Raw genomic sequence first — 18,034 nt, 5'->3', positions numbered from 1 at the left:
CAGAAATTAAAGCTGAGTTCTTGGGAACTCTGTCTCCCCATATGTAACAGTAACTGTGTTTTGAAGCCGTAGGGATGGCAGTGAAGGCTGGCTGGTAGGATATGGAAGAATAATAGAGATTTGGAGGGAGAAAAGGAATGAGAGGAGGAAGACAGAGGACAGGAAATCCCACACATTCTAGTGAAATGGTGGCACGTAACTGATTCAGATGGTATTTTCTTCTGCGTATGAAATGTGAGGACGTCTTACGAGATCTTAGGAGAAGAGGTGGGTGTGGTAGTGGGAGTGAGTGTCACAAATTAGAGTAAACAGGAGTAAGTTTGGTCAAAGAACATATTTCTGACTGTTCAGAGTACCCATTTTAATTATCTAACCTACAGCAAGCTGCCTTCTTGGGGGAGTTAAACCTTTTAAACAAATGAGCTGGAACCTCACACCCGCTGAGCTGTGGAGAGGAGCCTGCGAGTCAGCGTTTAATGCTCTCCACTCACTGTCCTGGGAAACTCTGGTCACAGGAGATTCTCCACACCAGTGGGAAGGACATGCTTCACGCTGAACTGTGCCTTTTGATATCCCGCCTCAAGGGCTTTGATGCAGTAGTCTGTCACACGGTAACCCTGAGTCCCACCGGTAAATCAGGCATCAGCAGCGGGGATGTTACTTCGTGTTTGTGAATGTTACGTGCTGTCAGGACTGGGTACTTGTGAAGCCTTGTTAAAAGGCTGGAGCATGTCTGAGGTTGAAACGTCACAAGACACTTGTGGCATTAACACTGGTTCCCGTGTTGGTGGGGGAGGGAACGAAAAGGAACAGGTAAGAGGCTGAAAAGTACCCACTGACCCACTGAAGAGATGGGATGGCTCACCTTGCTTTGTGTCTCCGTTAATCTGTTAGAGGAGATCTTGTGTACTTTTAGGGTAGCTAGAGATTTCGGTTACCCCTCTTCTTAAAGTGTTTGAAAACCACCATTTTAATTGCGAAAGGGAATATAAACACATACTATCAACAGACAGCAAAATTAAAGGCAGACCAGAGGGAGTCCTACCCATTGCTAACTCCAGTTCAAAATATTTTACATGCCTGGAATTTTCACAGATCTCAGAGGTTTCCTCTGTGAGCAATTAAAGAGCAGCCTATAGATCCCAGTGTCTCCATTAAATAACTCCTATTTCGCTTGAAACACATGGTCAGGCTTCTTCCTGTTACATTCTTTACATACATCTTGGTTATTTTTAAAAAATAATAAAATAAAGATGCAAGGGGGGAAGTGACACGGCTGGCGTTATGATCAGTCTCCTGGCCCCTGGCCCTTGGCGCACATACTGCCCCCTGCGGCCTGCCAGTCCCAGGGCATGAGCGGTTCCGTTCTGTCTCTGCAGAGTGAGGATTCGGACGAGGATGAGCCTTGCGCGATAAGTGCCAAATGGACTTTCCAGAGGGACAGCAAGAGGTGGTCCCGGCTTGAAGAGTTCGATGTCTTTTCTCCAAAGCAGGACCCCATCCCTGGGTCCCCAGACGATCCCCACCTGAAGAGCGCCCCCAGCCGTGAAAGCGTGCTGACGGACCTCAGCGAGCGCCAGGAGGTGGCTTCTGTCCGCAGCCTCAGCAGCACCAGCAGCCTCGCCACGCAAGCGACCCACCTCGGGGGCGCGGCGACGGCCCGGACTAACTCCGTCACCAGCGTCTGCTCCTCCGGCACCTTCGTAGGCAACGATGACTCTTTCTGCAGCCTGCCCTCTCCCAAGGAACTGTCCAGCTTCAGCTTCAGCGTGAAAGGCCACGAGAAGAACACCAAGTCCAAGACGCACAGCCTGCTGAAACGCATGGAGAGCCTGAGGCTCAAGGGCTCCCACCACAGCAAGCACAAGGTGCCGTCCAAGCTGGGGCTGATCATCAGCGGGCCCATCCTGCAGGAGGGGGTGGACGAGGAGAAGCTCAAGCAGCTGAACTGCGTGGAGATCTCCGCCCTCAACGGCAACCGCATCAACGTCCCCGCGGTGCGGAAGAGGAGCGTCTCCAACTCCACGCAGACGAGCAGCAGCAGCAGCCAGTCCGAGACCAGCAGCAACGTCAGCACGCCCAGTCCCGTCACCAGGACCCGGAGCCTCAGTGCCTGCAACAAGCGGGGAGGCATGTACCTAGAGGGCTTCGATCCGTTCAATCAGTCCACGTTCAACAACGTTATGGAACAGAACTTTAAAAACTGCGAGAGCTACCCGGAGGACGCGGTGTTCTACATCCCAGAAGATCACAAGCCTGGCACTTTCCCCAAAGCCCTCTCCAACGGCAACTTCTCTCCCTCAGGGAATAGCAGCTCTGTGAACTGGAGGACTGGAAGCTTCCACGGCCCTGGCCATATCAGCCTGAGGAGGGAAAACAGCAGCGACAGCCCCAAGGAGCTTAAGAGACGCAATTCCTCAAGCTCCATGACCAGCCGCCTGAGTATCTATGACAACGTGCCCGGCTCCATCCTCTACTCCAGTTCCGGTGACCTGGCCGACCTGGAGAACGAGGACATCTTCCCCGAGCTGGACGACATCCTCTACCACGTGAAGGGGATGCAGAGGATAGTCAACCAGTGGTCGGAGAAATTTTCAGACGAGGGAGACTCAGACTCGGCCCTGGACTCGGTCTCTCCATGCCCGTCCTCTCCCAAGCAGATACACCTGGACGTCGACAATGACCGAGCCACCCCCAGCGACCTGGACAGCACGGGCAACTCACTGAACGAACCCGAGGAGCCCTCAGACATCCCGGAAAGGAGGGATTCTGGGGTCGGGGCCTCCCTGACTCGGTCCAGCAGGTAAGAGCTTTTCTTCCCTTCTCCACCCAGTTTGAGGAGGAGGGATCAGGAGGCTGCTTCTGCTTGTTGCATAGGGAGGTGGGAATAAGTCCGACATTCACAGCCACGAAAGTTGCTAAGGAAAGTGACAGACGGGGAAATCCTACCACCCTAAAAGAGTGAGCACTGTTCAGTGGGTACCAGAGCTTCAGTTTGGGAAGACGAATGAAGTAGGTTCTGTGGATGGATGGTACGGATGGTTGTACCACACTGTGGATGTACTTAATACTTAGTGTATTTACCTGTGCACTCAAAGTGGTTGACAGTAAATTTTACGTTATATATATTTTACCACAGGGGGGAAAAAAAGACTGGAATGGAAATTGAGTCTTCTCAGTTCCTAAGATAAGAGGCCGGTGAGCGGCCCACTGCTGACTCTGCATCGACCCATTAAAAAGCTTTTGTACTCACTCACATTCCCCGCCTTCTCTCGCAGGCACAGGCTGAGATGGCACAGTTTCCAGAGCTCTCATCGGCCGAGCTTAAACTCTGTATCGCTGCAGATTAACTGCCAATCTGTGGCCCAGATGAACCTGCTGCAGAAATACTCCCTCCTGAAGTTGACCGCCCTGCTGGAGAAATACACGCCTTCTAATAAGCATGGTTTTAGCTGGTAAGGGTTTAAACTGTCCAGTGAACTGTATTTGAAAATGTTCTCAACCAGTGCTCTCCCAACACTGAGGATGTGACAGTTGCATCCTGGATCTTTAGTCCGTCATCCTAATGCCGTCAGTTTCTGCACTCTTGAGGCTACCTTTGACCCTGCTTAAGCCAATCTAGCTTTAGGGAGTTTCCATCAGGGCTGGTTGAGTTTTCAGTGCCAGTTGATGGGATGACCATGCTCGACTCTTCCATCTCATTGTCCAGGCGCTTCCTTCCCAGTGGTGGGAATAGCCCACCACAGGCAAATACACGTACAGGATCAGATCAAACTGGGAAGGAAGAGAAGAAAACTGTTTAGGTCATAAGGTTATGAGACCAACTTTGAAATGTTTCATGTACAGTACCTGGTTTTGTACCCCTCTTTGTGCACATTTTTAGAAATCATTTTTGATGTGAGTATTTGCAGCATCACAAGAATCTACCTGAACTAAAGAGTTTAGTTTTGTTTTTTCCAACAGACTCTTAAGCAGTGGATAATCATTTTAAGGAATTCACCACTGTAAGATATCATAGACTAAAATAATGTACGAAGATAAAATTCATTGAGCTGCCCATACTTTCAGAAGTATGGCCCTTGGTGTGTATGGTGTGAGATGCAGACTGTCAGGCTGGATGGGTCATGGATAGGACCCTTATGTGCATATTTTAATTTTCCTACTGAGTGCAAAGCAGAGAAATGTCTCTACATTGACATCCCAGCGCATTCTGCACTGTCAGCTGCGTATCCTGAAGTCTTTTCACCGGTCCAAGTGTTCATTATCCAGTTGCACAATTACCGCTCTTTATAAAAATGGAGAAGTGGCCCAATTCATGAGTAGCGCTCGGTAGCAAACCAGAGAGTCAGCGGAGCAATGTAACCCTTCTCTCTCCAGCTCCTCCCCTCCTTGGGACTCATAGTGAGGTTAACTTGGGCATCAAAGCATCTCCTGTTCAAAGGCTGTTATTATGGGAGCCCTGCTAAATACAGAAGTTGTTTGTTCTGAATGACAGAAATAAGTATTGACTGGTTTATCCCCACATGCTTCAGATTCTCGGTGGAGATCGTAATGTGTTCCTTGCACATTCCGCCGCTGGGCTTTTCTCCCCCGACAAGGCGAGTATTATGCACACTTATAGCCGTGATACCATATACTTAACTGTATGGAAACACAAATTCGGCTGTGTGCTTCAGTTTCACCTTTCCTAGAGCTATAAACAGTAACGCGCCATGGCTGTGGTGTAAGCACTCGAAAGTCAAGGCAGTCTGCCTCGCGCCGTGTTCCTCTGTGCTTCGAGTCAGGGTTTCCCGGCTGGCTATTTAAAACTGCATACTTTACGTTCTCATTTCTGGGTTGCCCCCACCAGCACCACCGAAACCCTCAAGAATCTGAAAGTCCATAATACCTCCTGGGTTCTGGGCAGTTTTTCCAGTGAGTCCAAACCAAATGTTAAAGCCTCGCATTGTGGGAATCCACGGAGTGAGGAGAAATTCTACACAAAGTTCTCTTCCTGTTCGGCCTTGCCCTTTCTTGTCCCATTTAGAGAGGTCATTTGTAGAGCTGAAATTTCTGCTTCACAGCATTAAATGCATGACATTGGTTTCCTGCTGCTGCATATACTGCTCCGGCTGGACCTGGTGTCAGGACTCCAGGGAGCCTGGCGTAGGCTCACAAAACCCTCATTGTTCTTCTCCGGCTTCCTTTAGAAAGCTAAAGATGTCATATTCTCTGGGGTCATCAGCAGGAGAATTTATTTTGACTTCGGGTCATTAGCTTGGCCCCCACTGTTGAGCTCTGGAGTTGGTTCTCATTATGTCAGGCCAACATCATGCATCTGCTGTTTTCTCATCCGGATCTTTTTTTTACCCTAAATACTTTGGATCTCATCGAGAACCTAGAAATGATTCTTGTCCATTTTCAGGACAAATAGGAACTTGTTTTTCAACTCTGTCCTGAAGCTCCTACGTAGGGTCTTGACTGTTCTTTTCTCCTTCTGTTCCTTCCTGTGCCGCCGTTTTGTAAGGAAGCCCATCACCTCCCTTAGGAACACAAACCCAGTTCTCAGAGTTACCAGTGGAAGGAGAATCCCCAACTGAGGAGCTGTTACTGGGCCTCACAGCCCCAACCCTTAGAGGATGTAGAATATCACTGTCCAATGGAACTCTCTGTGGTGGTAGAAATGTTCTATATTTGCCCAGTCCAGTATGGTAACTACTGGCCACAAATGGCTAGTGAGTGCTTAAAATGTGGCTGATACAACTGAGGAACTGAATTTGTAGTTCTGTTTGATTTAAATTTAAATAGCTACCTTATTAGCACAGATCTAGAGCCCACAGGGTTTAACTGCACAGATGGACAGAAACATAGACAAGTAAACACATCCCTCCAACCCCCAATATTTTTTCAATAGGGCTGTGCCCAAGTTTATGAAAAGGATCAAGGTTCCAGACTACAAGGACCGGCATGTATTCGGGGTCCCTCTGACGGTCAACGTGCAGCGCACAGGACAGCCCCTCCCCCAGAGCATTCAGCAGGCCATGCGCTACCTCCGCAACCACTGTCTGGATCAGGTGAGAGCCGCTGCCTGCAGGTCCCGCTTAATCATGGGAGTCCAGATGCATGCATCTTCTTCTAGTTTTGCAGTGAAGAAACGCTTAATGTTTTTTTTTTTTACAATAGGTTGGACTCTTCAGAAAATCAGGTGTCAAATCCCGGATTCAGGCTCTGCGCCAGATGAATGAAAGCACCATAGATTGTGTCAACTATGAGGGGCAGTCTGCTTATGATGTGGCAGACATGTTGAAGCAGTATTTTCGAGATCTTCCTGAGCCACTAATGACGAACAAACTCTCGGAAACCTTTCTGCAGATCTACCAATGTAAGTGTTCTTTGATCTTGATGTTGTTGGCAGTGGGGAAAAGTGGGGTCAGCTGAAACCTGTACCTCCTTTGATGTCATTCTCTTGGACCTACATGATGATCTCTTAGAAATACGTCATCGATTTCTTTCTTCCTTGCCTTCTTGTTTGTGAAACAGGTTTCTGTGTACCTGTTGAATAATGCAAAAATAAATTGCCCTCGTCATCATTCTCTAATTACCGAAGCAACTATGCATTTTTACATTCTGATCCAGGAGCTCGTTTTTTTCATTCGTTTCCAGAACAGTGTTATCTAAGATACTTAAAAGAGCAGATTCCGAGATCTCTCTCTCCGCCTTGTCTGTAGGCATTTCAGTTGCTTCACATTTCTCTAGCAGGGCCTGTTGTGTTTAAAGTTTCACAGGTGTCTGTGTGTTTTATCTTGCTGTAAAACGAATAAATAATCTTTTTCTGCTATTCATCTCAGCTTCTACCAGAAATACTTGGGAAAACAATACCCATGCCCATCTCACTTTTAAGTAAAGCTTAAAGCAAACAGTGGTCTGAATTAATGATCAAGATCAGGATTATAGCTCCTACAGCCTTGTGTTTTTCTTGGCTCAGTGTGTTATTACAGCAGTGTAATTTAAAAGCAGCTTCTCAGCGCTTGAATTGTCTTTGGAACTGGCACGTGGGACTTTATTTTATGAGAAATGGAGTTGGTCTGGATTATTTCATTATTTGCTTCGTCCTTTCAGATTTTATGAAAACACAGGTCACATTTCCCCCACCAAGGTATTTGTCATGTATTGTAACCATGGAGCTGTTTAATCAGTTTGTCCTATGGAGCTGCATTTGAGTGACTTCAGTTTTCCACCGCACGCCTTTTAAAAGAAAAATTTGCCTAGTAAAGGAGACCTGAAAGTTGTGTTCCACATTTTCTACGTGTATTATTTTATTTATTTATATATAATACATTATAATTGTATTATACATATATATTATATAATGTTATAATACATTACATTATATTGTTATATTATATATTTTTATGGGTTTATTTCTCAAGCGTGTATTTTTCTAGTAGCCTCTCAGTAGGGCTTTCTAAAACTTAAAGAAATTACTAGTTAAACATATCTGTTGTTTAAATGGAATATATTAGCAGCTTCCTTTCCCCATTTAAAGAATGAACAGATCAGTTGAAATTGGGAGAGTCCGCTGAGATGCTGAACATTTTGTAGTCAAGGTGAAGAAATCTCGGTTCTCATCCTCTTGTATGTCTTTGATAGATTTCTCGTTGAAACTAAAGTATAGCCTATAATGTTCAGTAATTAAGAATGGTAAACTAGGAGTTTCAAAAAAGTACTTAGAAAAGAAAGAACCGTAAAGACCTGTAAAGTAAAAGAGAAGAGCAGGCATCATCTGGAGCTGCACTCTGAGGTGGATTCAGGAGTATATTGGCGTTGTGGGTTTTTAAAACTTGTAACTCCTCCACAGGCAGGAAGCACTTGAGGGTAGTGACGCTGGTGGCCATCCCTAATTTCTTCCGTATTAACCTCAAGTACACTTTTTGCAAGTGCTTGTTCAGTGCTGGGCTGAGGTCTTTGATGCCGCTATTTGCTTTGGGACGTTTCCTTGCGAGCGTACATGGAAAATCACTGGGGTAAATGCGGGTGTCGTGCAGATGTGCCCAAGGACCAGCGCCTCCAGGCGATCAAGGCCGCCATCATGCTCCTGCCTGACGAGAACAGGGAGGTCCTGCAGACGCTCCTCTACTTCCTGAGCGATGTCACAGCAGCTGTGAAGGAGAACCAGATGACTCCCACCAACTTGGCCGTGTGCTTGGCGCCTTCCCTCTTCCACCTCAACACCCTCAAGAGAGAGAATTCCTCTCCAAGGTACGGGTCCAGTGAGCTGCGCACGTGCACGGTGAGACGCGCACGCGTGGTGTTGAGACGCACACGTGCATGGTGAGACACGCACGCGCATGCTCCGTTCTTTAGACAGAAGCAGCCTCCGTTTCCTTGTAGGGCTGTCCCTGTGTTTTTGTTGGGTTCATACCCGAATCCAGAAAAAAGGAGTTTCTCCCTTGTGCTGCTTCCATTCTTTCTTCTCGGCCCTGGGGGCGTGACTTCCTAGACAATCTAGTTTCAACCAGGTTTTGAGAGCGATGTGCATCACTGCTTTGCCGTGGCAGGTGTGTCCCCTGATCCTCCCCCCAGTGCTCTCTGTAACATCGTCATCATACTTTCTGCCGGCAAACAGACAAGAGAGTTTACAGACCTCAAAAACTGGGTGGGGAACGAGAGCCCTGCTGCCTTGGCTTCTGCATAAATAAAACCAAGCTGCCTTGGCTTCTTCCGTAGAACCAAGCTGCCGGCCTGTGTGGGAAAGTTGAAAGGAGCTGGATCTGAAATGACTAAGGATGACGTTGAGCCTCAAAGTTAAGAGTCAGCTGAGCCCATTGTTGCAAAGTTTCTCCTTAGATGTAGACAAGATCGAAGTGACTGTGGAGGTCCAGGAATCTGGAACATAACAAAGGCTCTTCTGCTCAGCACTTACTCTGTCCCCAGCATGGGGCTACACCCTGGACATTGATTATCTTCTTTAATCCTCATAACAATCGTAGGAGGTGAAGCTCCAGTTAGTATCTATTTTACACATGAGGCAAGACTACAGGGCAGGTCACTTGAGTAAGTATTGAATAACTTGCCTATGCTGATAGGAAAAAATGGCAGAACCAGTTGGATCATCTTACTTATATGAATATTTCGTATAAAGGCCTCATGGTAAAGTGTCACTAACCCCTTTCTACTAAATTCATCCTGCTGATCCTTTTCCTCAGCTGTAAAGGAACTTGACAAATATTTCTCAGCTGTAGGGTGAGGCCTGGTTTTGCTAGTGAAGTTAGCTTTGCTTCTGAAAGCCATACAATGCTTAATTAACTAGTTCTGTGTTTAATGGGATAGAGAGCTAGAGGTGAGCAGAAGAGAGAGATTAGATAAGATTAAGACAAAAGCTCTAGGAAACAATAGACTTTTCTCTCACTGACAGGAGGGGCTTCTGCTTATTTACACTGGAAAGAATGATCCGGTTTAGCCCCTTGACAAGTGCCTGCCACCCACATACTCCTCAAAGCTGCCTTTCCTTCCTGCCACCCCACACCGTATAGACCTTACAAGCTGCCCTGTTTAAATAGGAACCTATTTGACGTGATGGTTTTAAATAACCTAGATTTCATCGGAGACAGTCCCTTCCATGTTTTCTGTGCACCAAAGTAAAGCTCTCCTTAACCACTTAATGACAGCCTCCAGTGAAAGTCTTTTTCTCTCCTTTAGGTTTCCTCGAATAACACATTGATTAAAAATATATAAATACTTCGGGGCTTCCCTGGTGGCGCAGTGGTTGAGAGTCCACCTGCCGATGCAGGGGCCATGGGTTCGTGCCCCGGTCCAGGAGGATCCCACATGTCATGGAGCGGCTGGGCCCGTGAGCCATGGCCGCTGGGCCTGCGTGTCTGGAGCCTGTGCTCCCCAATGGGAGAGGCCACAGCAGTGAGAGACCCGCGGACCGCAAAAAAAAAAAAAAAAAAATATATATATATATATATATATATATATATATATATTTGAATCTTTCCCTTCCCTTATTTCTCTCTCTAGGGTAATGCAAAGAAAACAAAGCTTGGGAAAACCAGATCAGAAAGATTTGAATGAAAATCTTGCTGCCACTCAAGGGCTAGCCCATATGATTGCTGAGTGCAAGAAGCTTTTCCAGGTAAGGAGATGGGAAGTTTTGTTATTTGTCAAGGATGATGTAAATGAGGACAAAATCTTGGGCACCATACTTGTTCACATCTTTTTTTTGGCCGCACTGTGCGGCATGCGGAATCTTAGTTCCCCAACCAAGGACTGAACCTGTGCCACCTGCATTGAGAGAGTGGAGTCTTAACCACTGGACCGCCAGGGAGGTCCCAACTTGTTCACATCTTAACCAAAAGGTCTCTTCCACAGCTGAAGGTTATATATGTAGTCTGAGAATGTCTTATTTATATATTTTATAATGTATAAGCTCATTAGAGCTAATATGTTAATGAACTTGCCTACCTCCATACCCCTTTACTTAGAAAGCAGAAGTAACCAATTATCTGAAATAAATTCTGTATCTGAGATGCAGCCGCTATGGAAAACAGTATGACCATTCCTTAAAAAATTAAAAATAGAACTACCTTAGGATCCAGCAATTCCATTCCTGAGCATATCCAAAGAATACAAAAGCACTAATTCAAAAAGATACATGCACCCCAATGGTCATAGCATTATTTACAGTAGCCAGTGGAAGCAACCTAAGTATCCATCAACAGATTAATGGATAAAGAAGATGTGGTGGGGAGGGGGTGTGTGTGTATAAAATGAAATACTACTCAGCCATTAAAATAAAAGAATGAGGGGCTCCCCTGGTGGCGCAGTGGTTGAGAGTCCGCCTGCCGATGCAGGGGACATGGGTTCGTGCCCCGGTCCGGGAAGATCCCACATGCCGCGGAACGGCTGGGCCCATGAGCCATGGCCACTGAGCCTGCGCGTCCAGAGCCTGTGCTCCGCAACGGGAGAGGCCAAAACAGTGCCCGCATATCGCAAAAATAAATAAATAAATAATTTAATTTAATTTAAAAAAAATAAAAGAATGAAATTTTGAATTTGCAACAATAGGGATGGACCTGGAGGGTATTATGCTTAGTGAAATAAGTCGGGCAGGGGAAAACAAGTATTGTATGTTATTGCATTCATGTGGAATCTAAAAAAATAAGACAAAGAATGAATATAACAAAACAGAAACAGACTCACAGGAATAGAGAACAAACTAGTGGCTTGAAAGGTAAGAGGTGTGTGGGGGGCAAGGGGAGTAAGAGGTACAGACTACTGTGTATAAAATAAATAAGCGACAGGATATATTGTACAGCATAGGGAATATAGCCCATATTTTACAATAACTATAAATGGAGCATAATCTATAAAGTTTTTGGATCACTATGTTGTACACTTGAAACTATTGTAAATCAACTAACTGTACTTCAATTAAAAAACAATCTGTCTTCGTCAACGTACACCCTATTTTAATCACTTACTCTCCTACTGTAACTTTCTAAAGAAGAGGACCTCAGACAAAAATAAGCTTTCTAGGTACCTTTATGAAGGTGATCTGCTTGCGTCGTCACGGTACCACATGAGGTCGGCAGGGACACTTCTCCATCTGTTGGAAGCAGGGGGACTGGACTGCTTGCACTGCCTTGAGAATCTTGCCGCTTCCTCTGATGGGCAACAAACCTCCTTTATGTCTCTCGTGTCCCTCCCAGGTTCCTGAGGAAATGAGCCGATGTCGAAATTCCTACACCGAACAAGAGCTGAAGCCACTTACCCTAGAAGCGTTAGGACGCCTTTGTAATGATGAGTCAGCCAGCTACCAACACTTCCTCCAGGACTGTGTGGACAGCCTGTTTAAAGAGGTCAAAGAGAAATTCAAAGGCTGGGTCAGCTACTCTACATCTGAGCAGGCTGAGCTATCCTATAAGAAGGTATGTCATCTCCCCGTTGTCAGCCATTTGAATTCTAGTGGTCAGGACTTGGATTCATCAGAGACGAGATACCCTTTTGCCAACACAGTTCTCCTTGGGGATCTGTCACCCATTCCCTTCCTTATAGAGCTAGGCAGCCAGGTGATCCATGTTCCCCAGGTAAGAGTGGAAACCAGTTCAGTGAGGAACAGTACTCATTGAACATGTGTCAGGGGAATCAAAATATCTAGTGAAATACTTTGGTTCCACAGAAACACACTAGAATTCCCTGGAATGTTTTACTAATGGTATGGGGCCTTTGGCCATTTTGTGACGTGCCTAGATATTTCCATCATTTGATTGGAATCCCCTTGGGCTCTCTCCTGTTCTCCATCACTCTTCTCTTGGCCCTTTAATGAGCAGGGAGTGTTGGGTGGGTGGGTGGTTAACCTGAAAGCCCCTTAAGGGCAGAGGCATCCTGTATTGCTTTGCATGATAGGTGCATGGAGGTATTTGTTGATTTGTCTCTACCACCTTGAGTAGAAACAATGAGAGCAGTCGGATGGCCATGCAGGCTTGGGAGTGCAGATAAATCTTAGTTTTATTACATTGACCCTAATATGGGTCCCAGGAAAACAGATACAACCGGAGGTGACGCCAGCAGTACTATTTGCTTTCTAGCCTGATCGTGAATGTACTTGCGGTCAGCAGCCTATTAAAGCCAGAAATAAACATTAGGACGACGTACCCAGCTAGTAGTTTGCCTTCAGAGACTAGGTGTGTGGGAATGGTCTCAGCACTGACGAGTACATCGTCTTTTCAGGTGAGTGAAGGACCACCTCTAAGGCTTTGGAGGGCAACCATTGAAGTCCCTGCATCGCCTGAGGAAATCTTAAAGCGCCTACTTAAAGAGCAGCACCTCTGGGACGTGGACTTGTTGGATTCAAAAGTGATTGAGATCCTGGACAGCCGAACTGAGATTTACCAGTATGTGCAAAACAGTATGGCGCCCCACCCCGCTCGGGACTACGTTGTTCTGAGGTGAGAGCTTCCGGGCTGATTACTGCGGCAAGGGTGAGCCTCTGTGGCACTGAATGTTATAAGATGCCAACATTATTTAAAATAGAACGTTTGCTTCCAGAAAAGCGTTGAACCCTTCCAACTATGAAAAATATATCCTCGTTTATTCCAACAGCGTGTCCGTCCCTGAAAATGGTTTGAGCTCTTTTGGAACCGAGCTCAGAAAGAGAGGCACATTCCATTGAACGTGTTCAGTGGTAGCTGATTTTTGCCCCCTTTAGGATAGATTTTCTCGTTAGAAACAGCAGAAGCCAGGAAGTAACATTTGGGTCCCAAGTGAGCTGTGGTTAAGGCTGATTCATGTGTGATTCATAAATTCTCTGAAGATATCATTGAAAGAAGAATTCCAAAAATCTTTGAGGAAATGTCACATCATTAGTCCAGAACTTCTCCAACGGACTAACATTTGGATGTCCATGTTCTAATACATTTGTGAAATAGAAAAAGGGTTTTCAGACCCACTTCAGGTTGGTCCTCTTTCCAAGAACTGCCTGTGTGAGCTTAAATACCGCTGCAGAAGGGGCTCTGTTGAAGTTAGTCGTTCAGGAGTCCTTGCACAAGGATGGATGCATGGCGTGGCCCCCATCCTGCCCTTCAGCTGCCTTCTCTAAGAGTGAGGCCCCGTTTTAAACTCGGCTTCCAGGAAACTCCATTTTTTTCCCCTCTCGTTTTGTCCCTACAGAACATGGAGGACTAATTTACCCAAGGGAGCTTGTGCCCTTTTACTCACCTCCGTGGACCACGACCGGGCCCCTGTGGTGGGAGTGAGGGTCAATGTGCTCCTGGCCAGGTATCTAATCGAACCCTGCGGGTCAGGGAAATCCAAACTCACCTACATGTGCAGAGCTGACTTAAGGTATGTTCTAGTGCTGATTTTTTTTTTTTTTTGACATCTTGAGTGAATACATCCCTGCATCTTGGATGCTCTGTGAAGAGCGGTGCTTATAAAGTAACTCCTTCATGTTTCTTGGTCCTCTGGGTACCACTTACTAATTTCCACCCCTTAGAGAATATGGTACTAAAGCAATGTGGATGTGGTGGTTCTGCCACGAACTTAAAGCCACAGGAAATGAGTTCGAATTAGCAATCAGATGTTTCTCATTGTATATTCAAAGAGGTTTGAATAATGTGACATGCCCTTTTAGTAATTAATTAGACCTATACTTTGTGCCATAGATCAGTGCGAATTCTTATCAGAAAATGAACGAAATGCAGCAATACCAACAAGAAAAAAACAAACCTCTAAAAACTTTCCAAAGTGGCTCTCCTTTTTAATAAGTCCTCATTTGAAGTCTTTACAGCTCCGTACTGCAAGTATCTGTATGGTCTGTTTTTGTTCTACACGCCAGAGCTTTCTTTCCTGAACAGTTTCACTCAGTATCTGCACTCAATATGTTGTTCCTTGAGAAACTTCTGGTTCCAAAAGTGTAATGGAGATGCCAGCAGATTACTTTGGAATAATAAGAGGGATCTTTGCTCACACATTTGGCTGATCAAGAAATAAAAGTATATTCAGAACTCCCTTCAGCTGATTCAGGGTTTTCCAACTCAAATAATTTATTTGCGTTTCCTTTCCTGTCTGTCGTAGGGGCCACATGCCAGAGTGGTACACGAAATCTTTTGGACATTTGTGTGCAGCTGAAGTTGTAAAGATCCGAGACTCCTTCAGTAATCAGAGCACTGAAACCAAAGACACCAAATCTAGGTGATTCCCGAAGCATGTCCATTATCTGGGCCTTTGTTTCTAGAACCCTTGCCAGTCCTTGGAAGATTGGGTTCAGTGTCTGATCCTGAAACAAAACTACAAGATGGAGTGTGGGAATTGACTATAGTGATTTGATACATTTTTAAAGCTGCTTTCTATTCATTTAAGGTCTGTATTATGGACCTTGACTGGAATATATGACTGTGCAAAAAAAAAAAAAAAAGTATTCCTATTCGAATTGCTTCTGAGAAGCAAAACTATAAATACATTAGGGGAGATAATGAAGAGACGTCATTCTCTTGCGATGTCGGTGTCTGTGTACGTGTACCTATGTCATTTTCTTTGCAGTGTGTGGAGGGACTGGTGTATCCACTGGAATAGTTGGTCCTCTTTGACATATTTTCTCGCTGAGAAGAGCAAAGAAAGGTTTGCACAGAGGGGTGTGTGTATGTGTGTTTGTTGCTGGTCGAATGGCATAGATGTGTAAGTTGGGCTACAGTGTCCGGCACACTGAGACACCTCCAAGAAGGATCGTGATGCATCAGGTTAATACCCATGGAATTATCCAGAAAGTGAACCCATTTATTTTGGGGTGTCAGACAACCCACCCTTGTCTGGTTTTTTTTTTTTTTTCCTGAGTTAGTAAACACTTTCCGTCTCCACCAACCTCTTCTTTACCTTAAAAGTGATTGTAATAAATTTACTTGGATAGCCCATTTTAAACACAGTTTGTCTCTAGACCTGATTGCAGATAGCAAAGTTGTTTTTATCCAGTACAGGTGAATTCAGGGATGGAAATTCCCCCTTGCTAGCTCCAAAGCACAGTTCTGTTTTTTGGTTTTTAAGTTGAGATGTGAAAACTGAGCACTCTTAACATCTACTCCTGAATCAAATATCAACACCTTTTACGTGTCCGCAAATTCTTTGCATTTCCATGTTAGGAGAAACTCTTTAAGGCACTATGTATGGGAACACAGGAAACTGTGTCCCAAGGAAACCCTTGTAAATTTAACCCAACCACAAAAGTTGCTTGTTGTTATGGTTATTAACAGCATTTTTGAAAGCTGCATATGTTAATTGGATTTGTCCTTCTCAGCAAATAGGGGTTTTTTTAAATTTTGTTTTTCCTACATTTCTTTTTCTTCTCCTTTATGAAGCCCCTGGAAATATATTTTAGTAGTAATGGAAAGTAGTAATCACAGTAAAACACAAACAAACAATCAAAAACACACTAGTGCAGGGCTTTGGAAGGGTGGTCTTTATACAGGTTTTACTGTAACGGTAAAGGGTGGCTCAAAAGACAGTATTAGTGAATTTATTTTATATGGATCAAAAGTGAATAATGTATGAATGAGAGTTGTAAGAAGGACTTTTATTTTGTTATAATTTAGTTACCATTGTCAGTGTTATTTCAAAGGTTCTTTGAAGAATTAGGGGGCAGGGGACAGATCAGAGTTTAATTTGAGTATTTTGGATATTAGCGTGCCTCATGAAGATATACTTGTATATTCAACCTTAATGGCTTTGAGATTTGTAAGAGTATATGTTGTATATACCATTCTATTAAGAAACATGTACGCCTACCTGTCCACTGTGCTTTCCAACACAGATAAAGCATGATAAAGATTATTATTTAAAATATACTTGTATTTATACCTCAGATATTCTTTTGGATTTTGTACCTCAAGGCTTTTTTGGTTTGTTTTTTTTTCCGTTTGTTTTTTGCTAATGTAAATACACTTTACATGAATACAGTCTAAGTGAAAAAAAAGTAAATAAGAGGTTTATAACTTGCTCTATATCTGTACAGAATATAATCAATAAGTGCACTATTAAATGTTTAAAGTAAGGGAAACGTCTGGCCTGCTTTCCACTGTATCACATCTCACTCCCACCCGTAAAGCCACAGACGGCAAGGCATACCATCCTAGCATCAACTAAAATGAGAATACAGATTTGCTACAGGAAAAATCGGACTGCAAATCATTCCAAGGCCAAACTGCAACTGAGCCACTCACTAACAAACAGGAAACCCTGGTGAAGGTTCAGGAAGCACAGAGATGCTCTCCAAACAAAGGTCTCGAGGAAACGATACTGAGAAAGTTACAAGAATAAGCAACAGCAACCGAAAGATGCTCATGAGCAAAGCCAAGGTCACCGATTCATTCCACAAAAGGTCTCTTTCCCACTGTTTGGCTTTCCTGTTGAAAGGATTCCTTACATATTTGACCAGAGGAGAATGTGAAGGATGTGAACATTTTCAAGAACTCTGCTTCAAGCCACCTAAAGTGATATTGCCACAACTTACTAATTGTGACTAATTGCCTAGGTTGTAAGCTCTCTGAGAGCAGGGCTCTTCTACACGTCTTTATAATCCCCTACAGCAGCTTTCAGTGTTTTGTACTTGTAGGCACCTAATAAATTTATTATTTGCCAAATGGAATTGATTGAATCAGCGTCTGTTATTTGAAAAGGAAGAGAAGCTAGGATGCTGTCTGTCTTAAGTCCTCACTTTGGTTCATCAATGCCCATTTTGAGATGGCAGAGACTGGAACTTGTTAAACCTAGTGAAATCTTAAAGTTCAAAAACTGGCGAAGATGACATAGATATTCTACAGAGATGCTCTGGATTCTAAATTAGAGAGTTCTTTGTGCTGGAATTTCAACCAGTCTCATTCCTCCGATACAATGTGATATGCATCTTAGATTTGATTTTGACAAATACTCACTCTGGGCGTAGTAAAGGAGAAAAACCAATCTCAATATAATTTTTTAAAAGACACACACAGACCAAAGCCTTTTTATTTACTTCTGCCTCCAGTCCTGGTTTCCTCAGAGCCATATAAAATGGAAAATCAAAATGTCTGAAATACCTAATAATTCAGTTGTTTGCACAGCTCTGGAGTCATGAGTTAGTAATAGGCTACATGTGGTTACCAGGATGGAAGAGATGCTCTCACGGGCACCCAGGTAGATTCAGATTGCTTTGGTCACGACCCATTTTCCTATTTACCTCATTTAGTCAGTTATTCCAACACCTATTTATATTTAGCTCACACAGTGCTCAGACCTGAAGATTCCAAAGTCCTGAAAATCTGCCCTCAGAGATACTAAGATAGAAATGATAACGCCCTATCGCATCCTGCCTACCAATTTACAGACGGCATAACTTGGAAGATTCTAACAAAAGTAAATGGATTCTTAAGAGGGTTTGTTTTTTTTTTTTTTTTCCCCTCCCAGGGCTAAGGGGAACAGCTGAGATTTTGGGAAAGTAAAAAACTGAGGAAAAACTAGGGAAGGTAATCCATATCGGTGCTTTTCCAACACCCCTGGTTAGGGGTGTGTGTGTGTCCAGGGG

The 18,034-nt window shown here is 44.4% G+C and overlaps 1 protein-coding gene across 2 annotated transcripts in view; it reads left to right on the top strand.

The window, feature by feature from the left end:
- DLC1 (DLC1 Rho GTPase activating protein) overlaps positions 1 to 17,119 on the top strand; it is a 401,507-nt gene extending 384,388 nt beyond the window's left edge. For both annotated transcript variants that reach the window (XM_060136252.1, XM_060136253.1), the window contains 10 exons: positions 1,380 to 2,803; positions 3,279 to 3,455; positions 5,894 to 6,053; positions 6,163 to 6,361; positions 8,025 to 8,238; positions 10,003 to 10,117; positions 11,694 to 11,912; positions 12,715 to 12,932; positions 13,654 to 13,827; positions 14,560 to 17,119. In XM_060136252.1, coding sequence (XP_059992235.1) covers positions 1,380 to 2,803; positions 3,279 to 3,455; positions 5,894 to 6,053; positions 6,163 to 6,361; positions 8,025 to 8,238; positions 10,003 to 10,117; positions 11,694 to 11,912; positions 12,715 to 12,932; positions 13,654 to 13,827; positions 14,560 to 14,680 — 3,021 coding nt within the window. In that variant the 3' untranslated portion in view covers positions 14,681 to 17,119. The remainder of the gene's footprint in view (positions 1 to 1,379; positions 2,804 to 3,278; positions 3,456 to 5,893; positions 6,054 to 6,162; positions 6,362 to 8,024; positions 8,239 to 10,002; positions 10,118 to 11,693; positions 11,913 to 12,714; positions 12,933 to 13,653; positions 13,828 to 14,559) is intronic.
- Positions 17,120 to 18,034: the final 915 nt, after the last annotated feature.

This window comes from Lagenorhynchus albirostris, chromosome 21 (genome assembly GCF_949774975.1).
Source record: "Lagenorhynchus albirostris chromosome 21, mLagAlb1.1, whole genome shotgun sequence".
Classification (NCBI taxonomy): Eukaryota; Metazoa; Chordata; class Mammalia; order Artiodactyla; family Delphinidae; genus Lagenorhynchus; species Lagenorhynchus albirostris.
The sequence above is the reverse complement of the archived record's forward strand: the minus strand, read 5'-3'. Positions and strand labels throughout refer to the sequence as shown.